This window comes from Schistocerca serialis, chromosome 6, assembly GCF_023864345.2.
Source record: "Schistocerca serialis cubense isolate TAMUIC-IGC-003099 chromosome 6, iqSchSeri2.2, whole genome shotgun sequence".
Classification (NCBI taxonomy): domain Eukaryota; kingdom Metazoa; phylum Arthropoda; class Insecta; order Orthoptera; family Acrididae; genus Schistocerca; species Schistocerca serialis.
In genome coordinates this window covers 495,439,447-495,461,134 of record NC_064643.1, presented here as the reverse complement: position 1 = coordinate 495,461,134, position 21,688 = coordinate 495,439,447, and the positions used below count along the sequence as shown (strand labels likewise).

General features: G+C 43.7%; 1 protein-coding gene across 2 annotated transcripts in view; it reads left to right on the top strand.

Annotated features, from left to right (window-relative positions):
• The window catches only part of LOC126484536 (murinoglobulin-1-like), a 291,073-nt gene that overhangs the window by 38,094 nt on the left and 231,291 nt on the right, over positions 1 to 21,688 (top strand). Inside the window, exons 2-4 of one of the 2 annotated variants that reach the window (XM_050108083.1) lie at positions 9,395 to 9,555; positions 9,941 to 10,182; positions 15,624 to 15,740. In XM_050108083.1, coding sequence (XP_049964040.1) covers positions 9,395 to 9,555; positions 9,941 to 10,182; positions 15,624 to 15,740 — 520 coding nt within the window. Of the gene's footprint in view, positions 1 to 9,394; positions 9,556 to 9,940; positions 10,187 to 15,623; positions 15,741 to 21,688 lie in introns of those variants that run through there. The other variant, XM_050108084.1, reaches the window with a different exon arrangement.

The following is a 21,688-nucleotide window of genomic DNA, read 5'->3' as shown; positions in this document are numbered from 1 at the left end:
CAAAAACCTAATAATTTAAAACACACAGTCAAATCATAACTCTATGACAGTTACCAAATGGAAGCTACCATGTTTTGATACGAGCAACACACTCCTCAAATTGCCTGGCCAGACACAGGAACAGGGAACAACAACAACAAGAGGCTGAACAGGGCCCAATATAGAAGCAGTAGGACACAAGCACGTGCTGGAGGGTGAACGAGTCACAATTATCATGCTCACAATTGGGGTGTAAGAACTGTCTATGAATGATGCATGGTCTTGATACCAAAGAAATGAATTAAAGCAGCTCACTGAGCATACAAAGCCACTGTGGGATGACAAACAGTGGAAAAACTTAGAGTTGCCAGGAGATGTGTGGATGACAATGACCAACCACTCACCTCCAGACCCGGTCAGCCACAGGAATAACGTCCACTCCCATTTCTGGTGCTTGTGTCTTGTGTCCGGAAGATGCTCAGCCAGATCAGTTTGGAAATCACACAGGTGTTAGAACAGACAGACAGATCATTGCCCTGCATACCTGCAATGTCTCTGCTTCTTCACTGTCTGCCTCTCCCTGGAAAGAGGCCTTAATGGTATTTGTGCCAAATGTGTGCCATGCCCCTTTCATGCCAGGATTTTGTTCTGGGAAATGTGGTGTGAGCTATCAATCATGCAACGGTTTGGCCTGCTGCCCAAAACAGGAACCCTGGGGAACAGGAGGGGGCTCACAAAGGAAACTTAATTGATACTACTGCACTTAATTTGGCTAAGGTGTAACCGCAACTCATTTTACTCTCTTCATTTTGGAGCCTAAGTGTGACCAGATTGGGTACCTCCAATACCTTATATGGACCCACAAAGTAGGGTGACAGTTTTCCAGATTTTTGCTTGCAGAATCTCTACCCCCAAAATTTATCACATAGTCTAAATCTCCAACCTGAATGTTCCCCATCATTGGCCCTGGTTATACAGTGCTGCTTCCCTTTTATGGGGGTTCTGAATATTTGCCCTGAATCTAAGCCCATTACCTTTGATATCATTGGGCAACAAATCATGTCTAGGGCAGATATTTGAAAAAGGGGAATTAAGGGAATGGACAAACGTGGGAGAAGCAGGGGTAGCTCTTTGTGCCTCATGTCTGGCGTTATTGAAGGCTAGGTTCAACCATGGTAAAGAATAATCCCATTTAGTTTGAGCCTCAGAGTGGAAAACGATTGGAGAGGACTTGAAGTTAAGATTAATCTGTTCTGCAAATGTAGGTTGGGGTTAATAAGGTATCGTGGTGATGTGTTAACCCCTGATAAGAAACAGAAGTTCCAAAAATCTCTTGAGAAAAATAAAAAGGCACATTATCACTGACAATGACCTTCGAAGGGCTTGTCCAAGACCAAATCTTACTCAAACATCTAATGCTTTGTCTGACAGTGATATTTCTATTTGGGAGCAACCAGCTGAACTGAGTGAAACCATCAACCACCACAAATGTATAGCACTGCCCACCTTGGGTCCACAGGAGAGGACCAACATAATCAATAAAAAGATACTCCATGCGGACCTCTGACCTAGTGGACTGAAACAACCCCCTACACTGATCAAAGTTAGGCTTAGCCATCTTGCATTGCTGACACTGACTAACCACATCTCTAACATCATGATACAGGAAGGGCCGTGTTCGGAACTCATTGGTCTTTTGAATGGTTTTATATATTCCCAGATGACCCCCCTCCCTCACATAACAGAATTATGATAATATTTAAAAACAGCTGGATCAAGTGCAGCAGGCAGACAAATTTTAAGCTCTTAATTGCAGCACCAGTGGTGGCAGAGAACATCCTTCCACAATTTGTACCTGAGAACTTGCTGACTGGCTCTCAACTGCTCCCTGATGGGCTCAACTTGGGGGTCCGGCTCTTGTTGTTGTGCAAGGTCAGCAAACAATGCCAGAACCTTGGTAAGCACTGAATAAACAAGACCTTCTACCACCTCAGCATTGTGTGGAGAAAAACCATCCTCGGAGAAAAACCATCCTCCTCTTCAAAACATTCTGCTCAAGGCATTCACTATAACATTATTGCACTCCTGGTGTGGCACATGTTGAAGGACAAGGCAGAAATTTGGGCAGTCCAGCTCACAGTCCACGTCTGTCTCCTGCGTGAATTTACTGTGTTTGGGGTAGTATTCCATTTTCTCTAGCGTGAAAAGTACAGCCAGCACTTCCAACTCATAAATAGAGTATTTCTTCTCAGCTGGAGACAGCCCCTAGAGTCATAGGATAAGGGCCCATTGGCTAAGGGCCTCCACTCACCACCTTGCTCCTGAAGCAAAATGGTGGCAACCCTTGAGTTAAAGGCATCGATTTGGACCACAAAGGGTTGGCTGAAGTAAGTGCATCAAATGCAGCTTAAAGGCTGTAGGTCCAGACAAACTGCTCACCCTTCTTTCACAACAGGTTTAACAGAGCAGCTAGCTCAGCAAACTTCAGAATGAATTTTCAGAAGAAGTTAGTCATTCCAATGAAATGGACTACCCCTTTCTTAGTCTTAGGATTGCTGGAAGTATAAATAGCTTGAGTCCTAGACTGATCAGTCCTGAACCCCTTGGCCAAGCCTAGGTGTCCGAGAAAAGAGATCTCACAATGAGCTAAGAAAACTTTAGATGGTTTGACAGTTAGCCTTACTTGCCTCAGATGCTCCAAAACCAGTCACAACTGCTTAAAATGCTCAGAGAAGGTGGCATTGTAAATGGCAACATTGTCCAAGTAGTTATACACAAAATTCAACTTCAGATCTCTGAGCATGGAATTGAGTAACCTAGAAAGAACTGACACACCAATAGAAAGACTGGAAGGCACCTAGTTGAATTCACATAACTTCCACTCAGTGCAAAAGGCAGTGCCCGATTTGGATTTTTTGGCTAGGGAAATCTGGAAATATGCTGGGTGTAGATTGAAAATGGAAAACCATGAAAAGCACCTGTCTAGACCAGGAAGAGGGAGACAGACTCCAAGATTATTTTCTGATTAAGGACACAATAGTCCTCAATGGGTCCAAACCCCACCCCCTCCAATTATTCTCAGGCACCAGAAGTATCAGCAATGCATATGGTGAGGTGGACAGCCTTGTAACTCCCTCAGTGAGCATGGTATCTACCAACTCATGCAATCCTTCATCCTAGGTGGAGATAGCTGGTAGGGTGATTACCTGACTGGAAGATGGTCAGAAAGTAAAAACCGGTATTCAATACAATTAGTCACACCTAATTTATCTGTCAACACTTCTGGGAAACCACACAACATCTGAAGGAGAACCTCAGCCTGGTCAGGAGGTAAATGCACAATGTCAGGCTTCACCCCATTAATGTTAGTATTACAGAGACCTGCCCTCCCAGAATGACAGTACGAAGGAAACTTCAAGTCAGGCCAGAAGCCAAAATAGAATTTCCCAAGGGCATAATCCAAAACTAATCCCATATCACTCTCAAAATCACACCCCAAGAGGGGGTCAGTGTTTAAACCCTATGCCACCAACACCTCCATGGTCCAAGAAAATTCACCAACGCAACAATAAATTCATATGGTCCTATCAAAGGAAGAACTTGACCATTAACAGTTCTAAAAGTTCTACACACAGGCTTTAAATTGGAAAACTTACAAATGTTCCAGAATCAAGAGTACCACCTGTGACTCATTAAGAGAATCTAATAGTACACAGAATCTAATAGTACACAGAATCTAATAGTACACAGAGCAGCTCATGACTGATGTATGCACACACAAATGAAAGAGGATTATGGGTCACCCCTTTTACTTTATTACATGCACTTTAAGGTGAAAAAGGTGCCACACCATCCCTGTCTCTGGCGTCAGCTGTCTAAATGCCTTTTTCTGATGACCTCACACTGGTGAGCAAAATGCCCCTGCCAACCACAGGGATAACACCTGCTTTGGGAGAACCTCTTATTGCTAGTGGAAAAGGTGCTTGAGGGGGGTTTGGTGGAAGACAAAGATAATGACTTCTCAGAGCGTCTCCTTTAATCACCTTGTTTAATCCCCTCCGCAGGAGTGACTATGTTATCCAAGTCACAATAACTAGCTGGCCTCTTGACAAACAAGACCCTAGAACAATCCTCCAGTTTAATCCCCTGCAAAATGAGGGCATTAATCTTGTGCTCAGCCAACTCCAGATCAAAGGCCATGGCTGCCATGTGTACTTCATGAGTACACTCAACAAGTTTCTCCTAATCATGGTGGGGGGGGGGGGGGGGGGGGGGGGGGGAAAAAAAAAAATTGATTAATGAGTTCACTCTGAACACTGACAGAAAGGTTTTCCCGTAGCATGCAGGCACACAGTTTTCTTAAACAGCCTTTCCTTGCTAAGACCTCACTGACCATTTTGGCCAAGGACCCTTGACACAAAGGATACATCAACTGAAACACAGTTCCCCACAACACTTTAAAAATGTTTACTTGTTCTTCTAAGGTAAAAGTAAACCATAAAAACTTAACCAACTCCTGTTGAGTATCAATAGCAACACATTCAAAAAAGGATTAGGTAATTTAGCAAAACAGGACTGTGGATTCTCTGTGTCACCACTTCTGGGCCCCAAAGAAACAACTTCACTTTTGGTAACCACCAAATTTTGCTATTCACTAATTCATTCCTTGAACTTCCAGAAACAACTATGCCCTAGCTACCAGAAAGGTACACTCTGTTAGTGTAAGATTGCCTGGGATTGGAAGGATTGGGCCAAATAAAGATTGAGCATCATTCACATCAGTATTTTTATTAACACTTATCGGCAAAAGAAAGGGGGGGGAAGGGGGGGGGGAAGAGGGGCATCATTCATGGGAACACGAAATATGAAAATTCAAATTTACTACAGATGTTATTCTCTTTCCAAAAATATACAAATATTTTGTTCCCCAGTTTACTATTGTTGAAATATTTACAGAAAATTTCAATAAGAGAAGCAAGATAATATTTCACCAATCTCTTCAAAGATTCTTAGGAATAGTCTTCAGATAGGTAAGCCATCAAAATCTTTAGAATGTGTTTGACTAAAACACAACAAATAACTCAGGTTTAGCTAGAAATTAATTCATTTAAAGAAACAAAAACAATTAACACTGCTTGATGTGAAACCACCCATGCTGGGCAATGTGGTCTGGACCAATGGATCCAAAGTTACTTAGGCCCAATATCCTGCTCACTACACTCCTTTTCTAAGCAACCAATGGGAACACCCCTCAAGGCATGAACATACAGTGCTAGCCTGATGAACAGAGAAGTAATTTTTAAGTAAAATGAGTAAAACTTAAGTCATCAGATTACCTGCTGGCAGCATAGACAAAAAAAAACATTTGTGAAAAGTCACTAAAAGTCACTTACATCTGATAGTAAAGGAGGTCAGTGACCAACTGAGATTCAGCTTCAAATCATGCCACATGGCAGAAATGGTAAATACTTCACTGTCACACGGGACAGAATGAAACATAAGTGTAATGAAGACGTGAATAGTTGGCTGATTAAAATCATCTATGTAAACACAAGCTTGGCTTGGAATTGTAATCCACCAAAATCAAAACAACATGATCAGCCCCATTGAGGCTGCAAGCTCGCAGGCTCGAAATAACTAATGAAAGCAACCTAGCAATTTAGTACACAAGGTACTTTGAAAGAAATATGATTTGGATGTCATGACTAATGACATTGAATGTAAGAATTTACAGAACCCTAATAATTTAAAACACACAGTCAAATCATAACTCAATGACAATTATCAAATGGAAGCTATTGTGTTTTGATGAGCAACATGTTCCTTAAATCACCTGGCCAGACATAGGAACAGGAAACTACAACAGGTGGCTGAACAGAGTCCAGTATAGAAACAGCAAGGCACAAACATGCACAGGAAATGAACCAGTCACAGTTTCACACTGACAGAATGAAGGAAGATCGGTCTTTACAAATCCTGCATGCCCTTGGCACTGAAGAAACAGAGCATACAAAGGCACTGTGTGATGACAAACAGTGAAAATAATTGGAACCATCAGAAGATGTTTGAATGACACAGACCCACCACTCATCTCCTGACCTAATCAGCAAAAGAATAATGTCCACTCTCATTTCTGGTGTACATCCTTTGTGTCCGGAAGAAGCTCAGGTGGACCAGCTTGGAAGTCACATAGGCAGCAGAACAAACAGCTGGTCCATTGTCCTGCACATCTGCACTGTCCATGCTGCTTCACTGACTGCCTCTCCCTGGAAAATGGCCCCAAGGGCACTCGCAGCATACATGGCACAAAATTACCCTTCTCATGCCAAAAATTGCGTTCCAGAAGATGTAGTGAGAGATATTAGTTGTGCTACAGTTCAAGGGTATTCTATATTCTGAGATCCACAGTTTCAATTCTGTGCCAAGATCACCAAATTTCAGGCATTACCTCTCACTGTGGAAAATGTAGTAGCCAGCGGGCTTCACTTAACAACTGAGAGCAGTGGCATACAGATGACATGAAATAACAGCAGAAATCAATGTGTGACATACAATGAATGTATCCATTAGGACAGTGTGACAAAATGTGGCGTTCATTGCCTGTGACAGCAGACGACCGACGTGTGTGCCTGTGCTAACAGCATATCACCTGCAGCACCTCTCCTGCGGTTGTGACCATATCGGTTTTGACCCTAGATGACTGGAAAACTAGGGCCTGGTGAGATGAGTCCTGATTTCACTTGGTAAATGCTGATTGTTGGATTCAAGTGTGATGCAGTCCACATGAAGCCATGGACCCTAGTTGTCAACAAAGCACTGTTCAAGCTGTTGGTGGCTCCATAATGTGGTGTGGGCTATGTTTACATGGAGTGGACTGGGTCCTCTGGTCCAACTGAACTGGTCATTGAATGCAAATGGTTATGTTTGAGTACTACGAGACCATCTGTCGCCATCCACGGACTTCGGCTTGCCAAACAACAATGGCAGTGTTATTGATGACATTGCACCCTGTCACCAGGCCACAATTGTTTGTGATTGTTTAAAGATCATTCAGGACTATTTTACCAAATGATTTGGACACCTAGATTGCCCAGCATGAATCCTACCGAACAGTTATGGGGCATAATTGAGAGGTCAGTTTGTGCTCATAATCCTACACTGGCAACAATTCCGCAATTATGGATGGCTGTTAAGGCAACATGGCTCACTATTACTGCAAGGTGAGTCTATGCCATGGTGAGTTGCTGCACTACTTCTGGGAAAAGGAGGTCCTACACGATATTAGGTGGTATTCCAAGACTTTTGTCACCTCAGTATGTACACATTGTATAAAAAGGTATGATGTTTAGCTGTGATATGATGTCATTATTGACATGCATTACCATTGAAGACACTATAGGCTTCTCTTCCAATTATTTGAAGATGCTGTTATGGATTTATTTAAGCACAGTCTGGCCTTACATTTTTTTTTTATTTTTTATTTTTTTATTTTTTTTTTATTTTAACCAGATGGATGGTACCATAATGGGAAGTTTGTTAGCTCTAATTACAACCAACCTGTGTGTGGAGCACCTGGAAGTAAATGCCTTGAACACAGCTCCTGCAAAGCCTAATTGCTTTTATCAATACATCAGCATGGAAAGCAGGGAGAATTCTTTGACCACATAATGATATTCATGACCACATTATGTTCACAATGGAGACAGAAATGGATGGTGTCTTGCTATTCCTTGATGACTTGTCTGCTGGAAGTCAAATAGATGTCACAGCCACAGTTTTCACGTTTACATCTATGCTCTGCAAGTCATCTTATGATGTTTGTGTGGTGTAGTACCATTATCTTCCTCCCACTTTCCTGTTCAAGTTTCACTCTTGCTTGGTGTACAGGAAAAATTATTGGTGGTAAAGCTCTGTATGACATCTAATTTCTGTAATCTTAAATCTTCTTGTAGTGGTCACTTGATGAGCTGTATGTGGGTGGAATTAATATATTGCCTGACTCTTTTTGGAACATAAACTCTCAAAATGTTCAACACTAAACCTCTCCGTGATGTAAAGTGCCTCTCCTGTGGAGTCTGCATTTGCATAACTCTCTTGTACCAAGTAAACAATTTCTTAATGAAATGTGCCACTCTTCATTGGATGTTATATATATGTCCCTCTTATATATTTTCCTCTCCCTCCTGCCCCCCCCCCCTGCCTCCCCCCCTCTCTCCCTACCCCCCCTCTCTCTATCTATCTTCTATTAACACAGCACCAAAACCTCTCTCTCTCTCTCTCTCTCTCTCTCTCTCTCTCTCTCTCTCTCTCTTTCTCTCTGTCTCTCTTTCTCCTCTATCTTCTATTGACACAGCACCAAAATAATTTATTCAGAAGACTGTGATGCATTGTTCAGAAGCTATTTTAGGCAGTGAAAACCTGTCACAAGAGTTATGTTACTTACAGAAACTATTTAAGGAAAACTGCCACAACAATTAACAAATTTTACAACTCATTTTACTGAAAATGCATAATTAGAAGGCTGCAGAGGAGGATATGAAGAAGCTTGTGTTATTGTTGTTCAGTGACAAAAAGATTAGCTGCCTCCTAAAAAGGCATAAAATCCACTCAATCTTCAGACAAAAATTCAGCAATCCTTGAGGCACATGAAAGATTATATAGGCTTCAGAATGCCAGGATGTACCAAATATCATATGGTAGTGGACAGTTTCATATCAGACAGTCAGTGGAGTAATAAGAATAGCTTCTGACATGACTAGGTGAATGTCGCACAAAGAAGGAATATTTATATACATTGGATTCTCAGAGCCTGTCATTTTGAAACAATAAATTATATTCACATGTGATGTTCAATAGGTTTTATGCTTCAGTTTCTGATATGGGTCACTTTTTTATGTGATAATCTCAAAAAGAAAAATTCTCTTGAGGAAACTGCAAAATTATGAGAGAGGATTATTGACCAAGATTTACCTTCAGTGTGCAAAATTTTTAGTTACTACTGATACGCACATGTATACAATTTTAACCTCCTACAATATCTGATGCCTACCCTTTTATCCTGAGGTCTGAGTGACTTGCATTCTGTATCTTTTTCCTTCCCAAACAGAATCTAATATTCCTAGAGCTAGGATAGTTTAGTGCACTTTTATACATGTCTATTGACAATACTAAAATTTTTGCTTTTTTGAGGTAAGTAATGTATCATGATTTTACTGTATTATAGGATTGTGCACTGAACAATCTTTGCATACTCTAGGCTCACATACTTACTCAGGTTTATAGATACATTTCAAATACTTCATAATCATGTGACGACACTATAGAAACTAGTTACACCTGAATAAAGTATTACGTAATGACTGACTTTGGGGTATGTATAAGTTTTGTGTGCTGACAGTAACTTTTGTGTTTCCAGGGGATACGTGTTGACAGCTCCCAAACGGCTACTAACAGGAAGTGTGGAGAATCTGTGCCTTACTCTCCACAACATTACTGGAAATGCTTATGTCAAGATTCATCTTCTTTATCCAGACTCTGACAATCAGATTGCAACACTTTCTCATAACATTTCAAATGGTATGACATTGCTAGTATTTAGAATTACTGATTCAAAGTGTGCTTGGTGATAAAAACAAAAATGAAACAACATTGACTAACAGTGATTATCAGAGCTGCAGGGATAATTAAAAAGGAGCATGTAGAGCATAGAGTTCACAACACAATTCTGAATTATTTCAAGACTTTAGAGAATAAGTTTCTCAAGTGTGTATGTGTGTGTGTGTGTGTGTGTGTGTGTGTGTGAGAGAGAGAGAGAGAGAGAGAGAGAGAGAGAGAGAGAGAGAGAGACAGAGGGGGGGGGGGGGGGGGGGGAGCTGTCTGACTTAAAGGCATACCACATTTCAAATGTCAGATTGATATTTACAGATAATGAACTATTATGCATTGTCTTTCATTGTTTTAGGTTCAGGAAATTGCATGAAAATGGTTATCCCACAGACTCCACTTACAAGAGCACGGCTGCACTTAATGATTGAGTTTGATGAACTATATGATTATAGAATTGACAGTGTGAGAGAGATACATATCCAACAAGATTCGGTGCTCACTTTTGTTCAGCCAGACAGGGCTGTATATAAGCCTGGAGACCTCGTACGGTTCCGCATTCTTACTTTACGACATAGTCTCTTGCCTGTCACCCAACCTGTGAGTACGTATGCAGCATGGTTATCCTAATTAAAATGAAAGTAGAAAGTAAGTTCTGATACAATGTTTGTGAATTCAACTGTTTACCTTCTCCACATAAATTCCTCCATTTATTTGATCATTGGGCCTGTTTTGTGTATCCTCCTCCTCCTCCTGCTGCTCTCTCTTCATCATTTTCATTTCCTTTTAACGAGCATCAGACCAAGTTGGGAAATTTACCTTACATCTCCACTTCTCCTGTCTATTCTCCCTTCTTCTGCTATAGCTGGCCGGCCAGAGTGGCCGTGCGGTTCTGGGCGCTACAGTCTGGAACCGAGCGACCGCTGCGGTCGCAGGTTCGAGTCCTGCCTCGGGCATGAATGTGTGTGATGTCCTTAGGTTGGTTAGGTTTAATTAGTTCTAAGTTCTAGGTGACTGATGACCTCAGAAGTTAAGTTGCATAGTGCTCAGAGCCATTTTTTTTCTATAGCTTTTTTGTTCCAGCGTAGGTATCTTGTTCTTAAACTGGCCATTATTGAGTTAGTCCATCTTGCTCTAGGTATCACTCTTTCCCTCATTCTTGGTGTCCATCATTCATTTTGGTGTTCTTCTATCTTCCATTCTCTTTACATGTCCAAATCATTTTAAACCATTCTTTTCAATTCTCTCTTTCAGCTTACCTCCTTTAATTTTGTTCCTAACATCTTCATTTCTCACTCTGTCTCTCTTCATTTCCCCTAACATTCTTCTTAGGAATTTCATTTCACTGCCATGAATTCTAATGTCCTCTCATTTTGTCACTGTCCAGGTCCCCAACACATATGTCATCATGGATTCAAATTACATCTTGTACAGCATTTCCGTACACTTCATTGACACCTTCCTTCCCCAGACTGAGCCCGTCACACACTGGTAAAATTCATTGGTCTGTTGTGCCCTTTTGCTAACTTCTGCTTCCATTACTGCATTCTTTATTATCACACTTCCTACATATTTAAAGTTATTCACAATTTCAATATCCTGTCCTTTAATAGTAATTTAACCCTTCCCTGCCCTGTCTCCTCATATTACCACTATAATCATGCTTTTCTCCACACTGCATTTCATTCCATATGTCAAGATTTTTTTATTTAAAATGCCTATTTGTTCTTATACACCCTCACTGTTGGTTCCCCACACCACAATATCATCATCAAATAGCAACAACTTCATCTCCCTTCCCCTAGGAATTTCTTTTGTATTTCAAAATTTCATCCATCACTATTATAAATAATAATGGTGCCACCACACTCGCTTGTCTCAATCCCATAACATTCCTAAACCAATCAGTTCTGTCAACGTGGGTCTTCACACAGCTGAAGCTTTTGTCCACATTGTTTGAAGAATTTCAGTTGTTTAATCCCTTTCATTCCTAGGTTTCCCATACCTTCTCTCTGGAGACACTTTGCTAAGTAAAGAAATGTCATCACCAGATCTTTCCGACACTCCCTACATATTTCTATCAACTGCGTCATACTAAAGATTTGGTCCACTGTTGATCTGCCATGTCAAAAGCCTTACTGCTCCTCTCACAACTTGCCTTCCACTTTTTTACTCTATTGTCTTTCTAGTATCTACACCATTATTTTTGTTACTTGCAATATGAGTGTGATCTCTCAAAAGTTATCACACACTTTTCTGTCTCACTTCTTGAATACTGAAATTATTACTCCCTTTCCCCCAGCATACATTTCTGATTCCAGATGCATCTTATCAATCTATATAAACATTGTAGCCTAGAAGAAACAGCTGTGTTCATCATCTCCACACTTATTTAATCTATCCCATGTGTCACAGCTGCAAAATATTAACGCGAATTCTTTACAGACGAATGGAAAAACTGGTAGAAGCGGACCTCGGGGAAGATCAGTTTGGATTCCGTAGAAATGTTGGAACACATGAGGCAATACTAACCTTACAACTTATCTTAGAAGAAAGATTAAGAAAAGGCAAACCTACGTTTCTAGCATTTGTAGACTTAGAGAAAGCTTTTGACAACGTTAACTGGAATACTCTCTTTCAAATTCTGAAGGTGGCAGGGGTAAAATACAGGGAGTGAAAGGCTATTTACAATTTGTACAGAAACCAGATGGCAGTTATAAGAGTCAAGGGGCATGAAAGGGAAGCAGTGGTTGGGAAAGGAGTGAGACAGGGTTGTAGCCTCTCCCCAATGTTATTCAATCTGTATATTGAGCAAGCAGTAAAGGAAACAAAAGAAAAATTCGGAGTAGGTATTAAAATTCATGGAGAAGAAGTAAAAACTTTGAGGTTCGCCGATGACATTGTAATTCTGTCAGAGACAGCAAAGGACTTGGAAGAGCAGTTGAACGGAATGGACAGTGTCTTGAAAGGAGGATATAAGATGAACATCAACAAAAGCAAAACAAGGATAATGAAATGTAGTCAAATTAAATCGGGTGATGCTGAGGGGATTAGATTAGGAAATGAGACACTTAAAGTAGTAAAGGAGTTTTGCTATTTAGGGAGTAAAATAACTGATGATGGTTGAAGTAGAGAGGATATAAAATGTAGACTGGCAATGGCAAGGAAATCTTTTCTGAAGAAGAGAAATTTGTTTACATCGAGTATAGATTTAAGTGTCAGGAAGTCGTTTCTGAAAGTATTTGTATGGAGTGTAGCCATGTATGGAAGTGAAACATGGACGATAACCAGTTTGGACAAGAAGAGAATAGAAGCTTTCGAAATGTGGTGCTACAGAAGAATACTGAAGATTAGATGGGTAGATCACGTAACTAATGAGGAGGTATTGAATAGTATTGGGAAGAAGAGAAGTTTGTGGCACAACTTGACTAGAAGAAGGGATCGGTTGGTAGGACATGTTTTGAGGCATCAAGGGATCACAAATTTAGCATTGGAGGGCAGCGTGGAGGGTAAAAATCGTAGAGGGAGACCAAGAGATCAATACACTAAGCAGATTCAGAAGGATGTAGGTTGCAGTAGGTACTGGGAGATGTAGAAGCTTGCACAGGATAGAGTAGCATGGAGAGCTGCATCAAACCAGTCTCAGGACTGAAGACCACAACAACAACAACACATGTGTCTATCCAGTTTTCATTCCTCTATCATGCATTATACCATTTGCTGTGTTACAGCTTCATTTCTGTATGTCCTGGACCTGTCTTGTATTTTATCTGATAATATTTGTTATTCCTCCAAGGTAGGAATGAATAAGGTATTATTTTAAGTACTCCAACCATCACAGCCTCAATGTATTCTTACATCTGTAAACAATTTTCCCCAACTTTTCTCAAGCTGTAAAATGTTCAGTAGTTAGTCCATTAGCCATTGCATACAAAATGTTTCTGAATATGTTTTTTATCCTGAAGAGTGAGTTTCTTAGTTCTATCTGGTTAAAGCTGACAAAAGTTCTGAAGTGGCATACCACTTGAATTTAGAACATATTCTCCAGTGGACCAGTTAATTTCACTGTTGACCCTTACCATAAAATCTCACCTTATTAGCAGAAAATAACTTTTATTTTTGTCTCTTATGTTCTTCTGGAACTGTATGTGTAATTTTTCTGTCCCTTCCTTCTTTCCTCTGACACATATACACTTACGTTCAACAAGTATCCATTATCAATTATTAATCTTGCTGATATTCATGCTCTGTGGCAATTCAATGAGTGGATTTTGTTACTCTACTTAAGATTTATTACTGTGGGAACACCTTTTCTAGCATGTTACATCTTTTATGGAGACAGTAGAACTGAAACAATTCTTCTATTCTTTGCTGCACACATAATTGCAAATTTTGTTTATTGAAATGTTTATTCTCTCTAACAGCTGCATCTATGGACCAATGATTCATCTGTTCTTTCATCCCTGTGAACCATAGATACTTGACAGTGAATGTTTGTTGGCACTGTATTTTTTATGTATATTTCAAAAACCAAATATGTAGCAACTATGCCAATTCACTTTTCCAAATGGCATATACACTGATCAGCCAGAACATTGTGACCACCTACCTAATCACAGGTATGCCCACCTTTGGCATGTATAGCAGCAGTGACACATCATGGCTTGGAAACAATGAGGCCTTGGTAGGTTGCTGGAGGGAGTTGGCACTACATCTGCACACGCAAGAGTGACCTAATTCCTGTAAATTATAGGGAAGGGGGTGGGGAGGGGGGGCAATGAACTCTTAATGTCATGTTCAGTCACATTGCAGAAGTTTTCAATTGGGTTCACATATGGGGAGTTGGGTGGGCCAGCACATCAGTGGGAACTTGTCACTGTGTTCCTTGAACCACTTCATCACACTCCTGGCCTAGTGACTTGGCACATTATCTTGCTGAGAAATGCCACTGCTGTCAGGAAACATGATTGTCATGAAGAAGTGTATGTGGTCTGCAACTGATGTACAATACTCCTTGGCCATCATGGTGCCTTACATGAGCTCCACGGGACCAATGGATGCCCATGTGAATGTTCCCCAGAGCACCGTGGGGTCACTGCCAGCTTGTCTCCATAGCACAGTACAGGTGTCAAGAAGCTGTTTCCCTGAAAGATGACAGATTTGTATCTTCCCATTGGTATGATGGAGGTATCTGGATTCATCAGACCATGTGATGCTATGCCACTGTGTCAGTGTCCAGTGTCCATGGTCACATGCCCATTTCAGTCATAGTTGCTGATGTGGTGTTAAATTGGCATATGCATCATTTGTTGGCCATGGAGGCCCATCATTAGGAGTGTTCCATGAACTGTGTGTTCAGACACACTTGTACTCTGCCCAGAATTAATGCGTGATGTTAGTTCCACCACATTTTGTTGCCTGTCCTGTTTTAGCAATCTGCCCATCCTACGATGTCTGACATCTGTATTGAGGGTTGGCTGGCCAATGTGTTGAAGAAATTCTCCACAACTCTCCTCAAACACCCAACAGGTCATATAATTTTCAAAATGCTCACTCTGAGCCTCCAGGCCATCGCAATCTGCCCTCGTTCAAACTCAGATAGATTGCATGCTATCTCCATTCAACACACAGACAGCACACTCATTGATACTACATGCATCATCCATGTGTCTGATTAGCAGTTATTCCTTGCCTGGTGGTGCTGATATCACCGAGATGGGTCTATATCAATAGTAGGTTGGTGTTAATAATGTTCTGGCTGATCAGTGTGTGTGTGTCTCAACAAACTTTATGTAACTCATGCTGAAAACACCAATGACACATAGAATGTGGCCAGTATTCCTCAGTGAAACCTTTTTCTGGATGACCTATAGAATGATGCTGTTTTTTAACAGAAATATGAGATAAGAAAAGATCAATTGACCTGCACTGTATACTAGAGAGTGAGTAAACTTATGTTATTGATGTGTGATGAATTAAAAAGATAAGTAAGTGGAGACACTCTGTCTCATTATTAAATGAACACTTCTTATTGGTTACAGATACCAAAAATTTGGGTTGAGACTCCATCAGGAATTCATGTTGCTGAATGGATAAATGTTCAGACAAAGGAAGGTCTTGTTCAGATGGAGTTTCAACTGTCTTATGAACCACAGAAGGTAATATAACAGAGTTTCATGTACATTATAAGTCATAAAAACATTATTATTTAATAATAATTAGAGAAAGGTGCAACACATAATCATCTTGGTTATTTTGTCAATGTTCTGTGTCTTCTTGACCTAATATTTTATGTAAATAACTTCTTATCCTCACTAGGTGCTGTATGATATACTGAGTCATGCAGGAAAGCTGCTCCTGCCCTTCTGTGTGGTGATTACCACCTTACTCTACCTATTTGCAGTACTATCAATGGTGTTCCAAATATGCTCAGTTCCCAAGTACTCCTGGTCTGTCTAAGATGTTCTGTTCAACATCTGATCCCATGGATGGTTATTGGCATCCAAATGAGCATGCCATTATTAATTTTAAGGCAGAATCCCTCATCTTATTGAACTTAAGATCTGGTATCTCTGTTTTGATAAGTTTTGCTGCTACTCTGGTTTCATTTACCTATCTTATGGCGCTGCCCCTCAACCACAATGCCTATGTGATGATTTTTATCACCCAGCAGTTGCTGGAATGCTGAAGCTCTGAACAGTATTCCGCAGCAGGTGATCTGCTGTGATGTTACCAAATGTGTGGGGCATTTGTGTTCTGGCATTATACCTCTTCTGTTCTTATAAACTGCTCAAAAAAAGTGGTATGCCACCTACAAAACTGCAAATGTGTGTGGACTTAGGTTCAAAGGAAGCGGGGGATAAAACCTCTACAGAGAAATCAATACAAACCATAACCAAAATAAGGATAGCCTCTTCAAATGTGCACATTTTTGCACAGCTCTGTAGTCAAATTCTGTTGCTGCGTAACGTTCAGTATGATGTTGTTCTACCCAGCGCATTATGACTATTGTCGTCTAGAAAGACAATTCTGTTGCTGAAATGTTGACTGTAGGGCTAGACAGTATATCATGGGATCCTGTCCTGATACTGCACAACCTTTACATTATCCTCAATAATGATAATACTGGCCTCCAACATGACTGACCCCCCCCCCCCCCCCCCCCTGTGGGTTCAGGGGAAAGAATAGGCCCGTGGTATTCCTGCCTGTCGTAAGAGGTGACTAAAAGGAGTCTCAAACGTTTCGGCCTATATGTGATGGTCCCCCCATGGGTTTGACCTCCATCATTCCAAATTCTTCCGAAGAGTGAGCCAGTTGGGGTAGGGCTCCTTACATGGTGCGTTTTGTCCATCGGGCATTGAGACCTCTAGCCAGCCTTACTGTCGTCGCATTGCCGTCCCGCTCGTTCTCCATCTCTTGGGTGAGGATGCATTCCTGGGTGCAATTTCCACTATGCACTGTGCAGTGTTGCTTTTTGCGGAGGCGACGACCCTGGACTTCATTGCACCTAATATCCAGCATGGTAGCCAGTCTGTTGTGGTGGGGTCGCCATGTACCCTGTTGGTTCTAGCCCCTACTGATGCCTGCGCCGTTTACTCCCCATGTATGCCAAGGAGTAGATGCCCATCTCCCTGAGGCATCAGGACTCCTGGCAATGGCCTTCCTGCCAGGTGGTCCTTGCTGTGGCCGGGTGGCGCCCGTGGGGAGGTCCCTTGGTTGGAGTAGGTGGCATCAGGGTGGATGACACGCAGTGAAGCATGGCACATCATCTCTTGCTGGTGGCCAGCCACCAGCAGTCTCTTAAGTGTTCAAGGGCTCATTTTAAAGCTCAAGTGTATGACCCCAAATCGTTCCCCTCCCGGGCTACACCATGGAAGGAACGAAAGACTATGAATGACAGTGAAACGTATTCGCCCCAGTATCTCGTCTGTACCAGAGCTGATGGGGAATCATTTGTATCTGTGAAGCCTCAGTTCTTTGTAGAGCATTTAGAGGACAAGTTCGGGGAGGTGGAGGGCTTGTCCAAAATGCGGTCCGGTTCAGTCTTGATAAAAACAGTATCCTCTGCCCAGTCACGGGCCTTGCTCGCTTGTAAGAAGCTGGGGGATGTTTCAGTTACTATCACACCCCATAAAAGCTTAAATATGGTCCAGGGCATTATTTTCCACAGGGATCTCCTTTTACAGTCCGATGACGAGCTGTGCGCCAACTTAGAGCGACGAGGTGTCCATTTCGTCCGGCGCGTCCACCGGGGTCCGAGGTATCATCAAGTTGCCACTGGTGCCTTCTTCTTGACCTTCGAGGGTGACACATTACCTGAGAAGGTCACGGTGATGGTCTACCACCATGATGTAAAGCCATACACCCCCCCCCCCCCCCCCCCCCCCCGATGCGGTGCTTCAAGTGTTGGAAGTTCGGCCACATGTCTTCCCACTGTGCTTCCAGCCTCATGTGTCGTGATTGTGGTCATCCATCCCATCCTGATACTCATTATGCAGAAGGAAAGGAAAAAAATGGAATACAAGACCCTGGACCGACTGACCTACACGGAGGCTAAGCGGAAATTTGCACAGCTTCATCTCGTGCGCATGACGTCGTCTTATGCCGCCACTGTCACTCCTGCTACAGTTCCATCAGCTGCAACTCTTACAGTCAGCTCTCAGAGTCAAAGGACCACACCTGCCCCCTTGATGGTGGGGGGAACTTCAATCCCTCTTGCTCCTGCTCCATCTACTTCAGGAGCAACACCCCCACAACCATCGGAGACATCAGTTCCCACTTCCCAGCCGGAGAAGCATAAGAGTGCTTCAGCTCCTCTTGCCATGAAGGGGTCCCTTGGGGACCTCCCTTCACAAGTTCAGACCAGCAAAAAAGTGGACACCTGCAAGTGGCTGAAACAACCACCGGTCGCTGGTCGTAGGGCCTCACGGTCATCGTCCATCCCTGAGGTTGACCCAGTGAAGCCCTCCCAGCCTGAACCACCAAAGGCACAGCGCGAGGAGCAGAAAAAGAAAAAGGTTCCCAAGAATCTCGAAATTGCAGTGGCACCCATCCCACCGCTTTCTACAAGCTCAGCATCTGAGGATGAGGTCGAGATTCTGGCGTCTGCTGAAGACCTGGATCTCGCTGGACCCTCAGACGCAATGGATGTCACTCATGCGGCTACTGAATCAGTGGCAGCAAGTGACCCAGCTGTGTAATCTGCCTCCCCAGTCCCTTCATGCCTTTCTCAGCCATGGACAATGTCATCCTCCAGTGGAACTGCGGCGGTTTCTTCCACCATCTTGCTGAGCTCTGACAACTACTCTGCCTTCACCCTTTCTTCTGCATTGCTCTTCAAGAAACTTGGTTTCCAGCAATGTGAATCCCCGCCTTCTGTGGCTATCGGGGTTATTATAAGAACTGGGCAGCTTATGATATGGTATCTGGTGGCGTCTGCATCTATGTTCTTCACTCTCTTCACAGCATCTGTCCCTCTACAAACACCTTTAGAGGCTGTCGCTGTTCAGGTGTGGATGCCACAGGCTGTTACTGTCTGCAGTCTCTATCTTCCACCGGATGGTGATGTCCCGCAGCATGTCCCTGACTCCGACATCATTGCAAACCACTTAACAGACCATTTTGCTCTCAGTTCCGCTTCTTTGAGTTACCCACTGGCCTTCCACTCCTTTAAAGAGCAGTTGGAACGTCGGAGCCTTTCATTTCACACCCGCAATCCTGAACCCTACAATGTCCCATTCACTGAGTGGGAATTCCACAGTGCCCTAGCCGCTTGCCCTGATACAGCTCCTGGGCCAGATCGCATGCACTGTCAGATGCTGAAACACCTCTCAGTGGACCGCCAGCAACGCCTCCTCGACCTTTACAACCGTGTCTGGGTTGAGGGTGAGTTTCCGTCGCAATGGCGGGAAAGCATTGTTATCCCTGTTTTGAAATCTGGCAGGAACCCATTGGAGGTGGACAGCTACCGCCCCATTAGCCTCGCCAACGTTCTTTGCAAGTTGCTCGAATGCATGGTGAGCCGGCGGTTGATTTGGGTACTCGAGTCTCAGGGCCTTCTGGCTCCATCTCAGGGTGGGTTCTGTAAAGGCTGCTCTGCCGCCGACAATCTGGTGAGCCTGGAGTCAGCCATCCGTACAGCCTTTGCCCGCTGTCTGCACCTCGTTGCTGCCTTTTTTGACATGCAGAAGGCATACGATATGACATGGCGCCATCACATCCTCTCTACACTTCATGGTTGGGGTCTTCGGGGTCCACTGCCGACTTTCCTATGAAATTTTCTGTCGAATCATACCTTCCGCATGCAAGTTGCGGCCTCCCATAGTTCCTCCCGAGTTCAGGAGACCGGGGTACCACAGGGATCTGTCCTAAGTGTCTGCCTGTTTTTATTTGCAATTAACAAGCTTGCTGTGGTGCTGGGAACGTCTGTCTCAGCTTCCTTGTATGCTGACGACTTCTGCCTCTACTATAGCTCCATTGGCATTGCAGCTGCTGAACGTCAGCTGCAGGGCGCTATCCACAAGGCGCAGTCTTGGGCTGTAGCGCATGGCTTCCAGTTTTCGGCTGCCAAGACCTGCATTATGCATTCGTGCCGGTGACGAACAGTGCACCCTGAGCCGCGGCTTTATCTTGCCAGCGAACTTCTTGCTGTGGTGGAGACACATTGGTTTTTGGGTGTGGTTTTTGATGCCCGGTTGACTTGGCTCCCACATATTCGGCAGCTTAAACAGATGTGTTGGCGGCATCTTAATGCTCTGTGATGCTTCAGCCACACCAGCTGGGGCGCCGACCGATCTGCCCTCTCACGGCTCTACCAGGCATTAATCCAGTCCCGTCTGGATTATGGGAGCCTGGCTTATGGTTCAGCATCCCCTTCTGCATTGCGGGTGCTGGACCCAATCCTTCACAGCGGGATCCGACTTGCCACTAGAGCTTTCCGGACCAGCCCTGTGGACAGGATACTTGTGGAGGCAGGTGTCCCTCCACTGCGGTTACGGCGCCAACGTTTACTGGCCGCTTATGCTACACATGTTTGTAACTTTCCCGGGCATCCTATTATCATCTCCTGTTCCCTCAGTTGGTAGTCCATCCCCCAGAATGTTGGCCCTGGCGGGTTGTACGATTGCGGTCCATGTCAGAGAGCTTCTCTCCGGGCTTGGGGTTTTCCCTCTTCCACCTCCTTTCTGGGCCCCTCTGCGTACGCCCCCGTGGCGTGTGCCTGCCCTTGCCTTCAGCTCGAATTGGCACAGGGCCGGAAGGACTCTGTCCCTCCGGAGGCCTTCCGCCGCCACTTTCTTTCCATCCTTGCCACGTATAAGGGCTCTAGCATTGTTTACACTTACAATTTGATGGTTGCTGGTCGTGTCGGTTATGCTCTGACTCAAGGGGACCATTATGAACAACATTCATTGCTGGCTGGCTGCAGTGTTTTCACTGCTGAACTGGTCACAATTTTTCATGCCCTAGAGTATACCCGCTCCTGCGCAGGTGAGTCCTTTGTTATCTGTAGTGACTCCCTGAGCGGTTTACGAGCTATTGACCAGTGTTTCCCTCGCTCTCGTCTGGTGCTAGCTATCCAGGAGTCCCTCCATACTCTTGCCCATTGCGGCCGCTCTGTGGTCTTTGTGTGGACCCCAGGCCATGTTGGGATACCAGGCAATGAACATGTAGACCGCCTGGCCAAACAGGCCACCAGTAAACCATCTCTGGACATTGGCCTCCCGGAGACTGATTTGCGAGCATTCTTGCGCCGCAAAGTTTTCTTCGGTTTGGGACGCTGAATGGCACGACCTGACCACACCAAACGAACTCTGTCCTATCAAGGAGACGACGACTGTGTGATGGTCATCCATGCGAGCCACTCGCAGGGATTCAGTTGTCCTTTGTCAGCTCCGCATTGGCCACACCCGGCTGACGCACAGTTATTTGCTGCGTCATGAGGACCCGCCTCAATGTCGCTGAGGGCGGCTTTGATGGTGGTCCACATTTTGTTGGCCTGTCCCCTTTTAGCTGTGCTCAGGCAGACTTTTACGCTGCCTGATACACTCCCTGTCCTTTGAACAGATGACACTGCCATGGCAGGCTTAGTTTTGCGTTTTATTTGGGC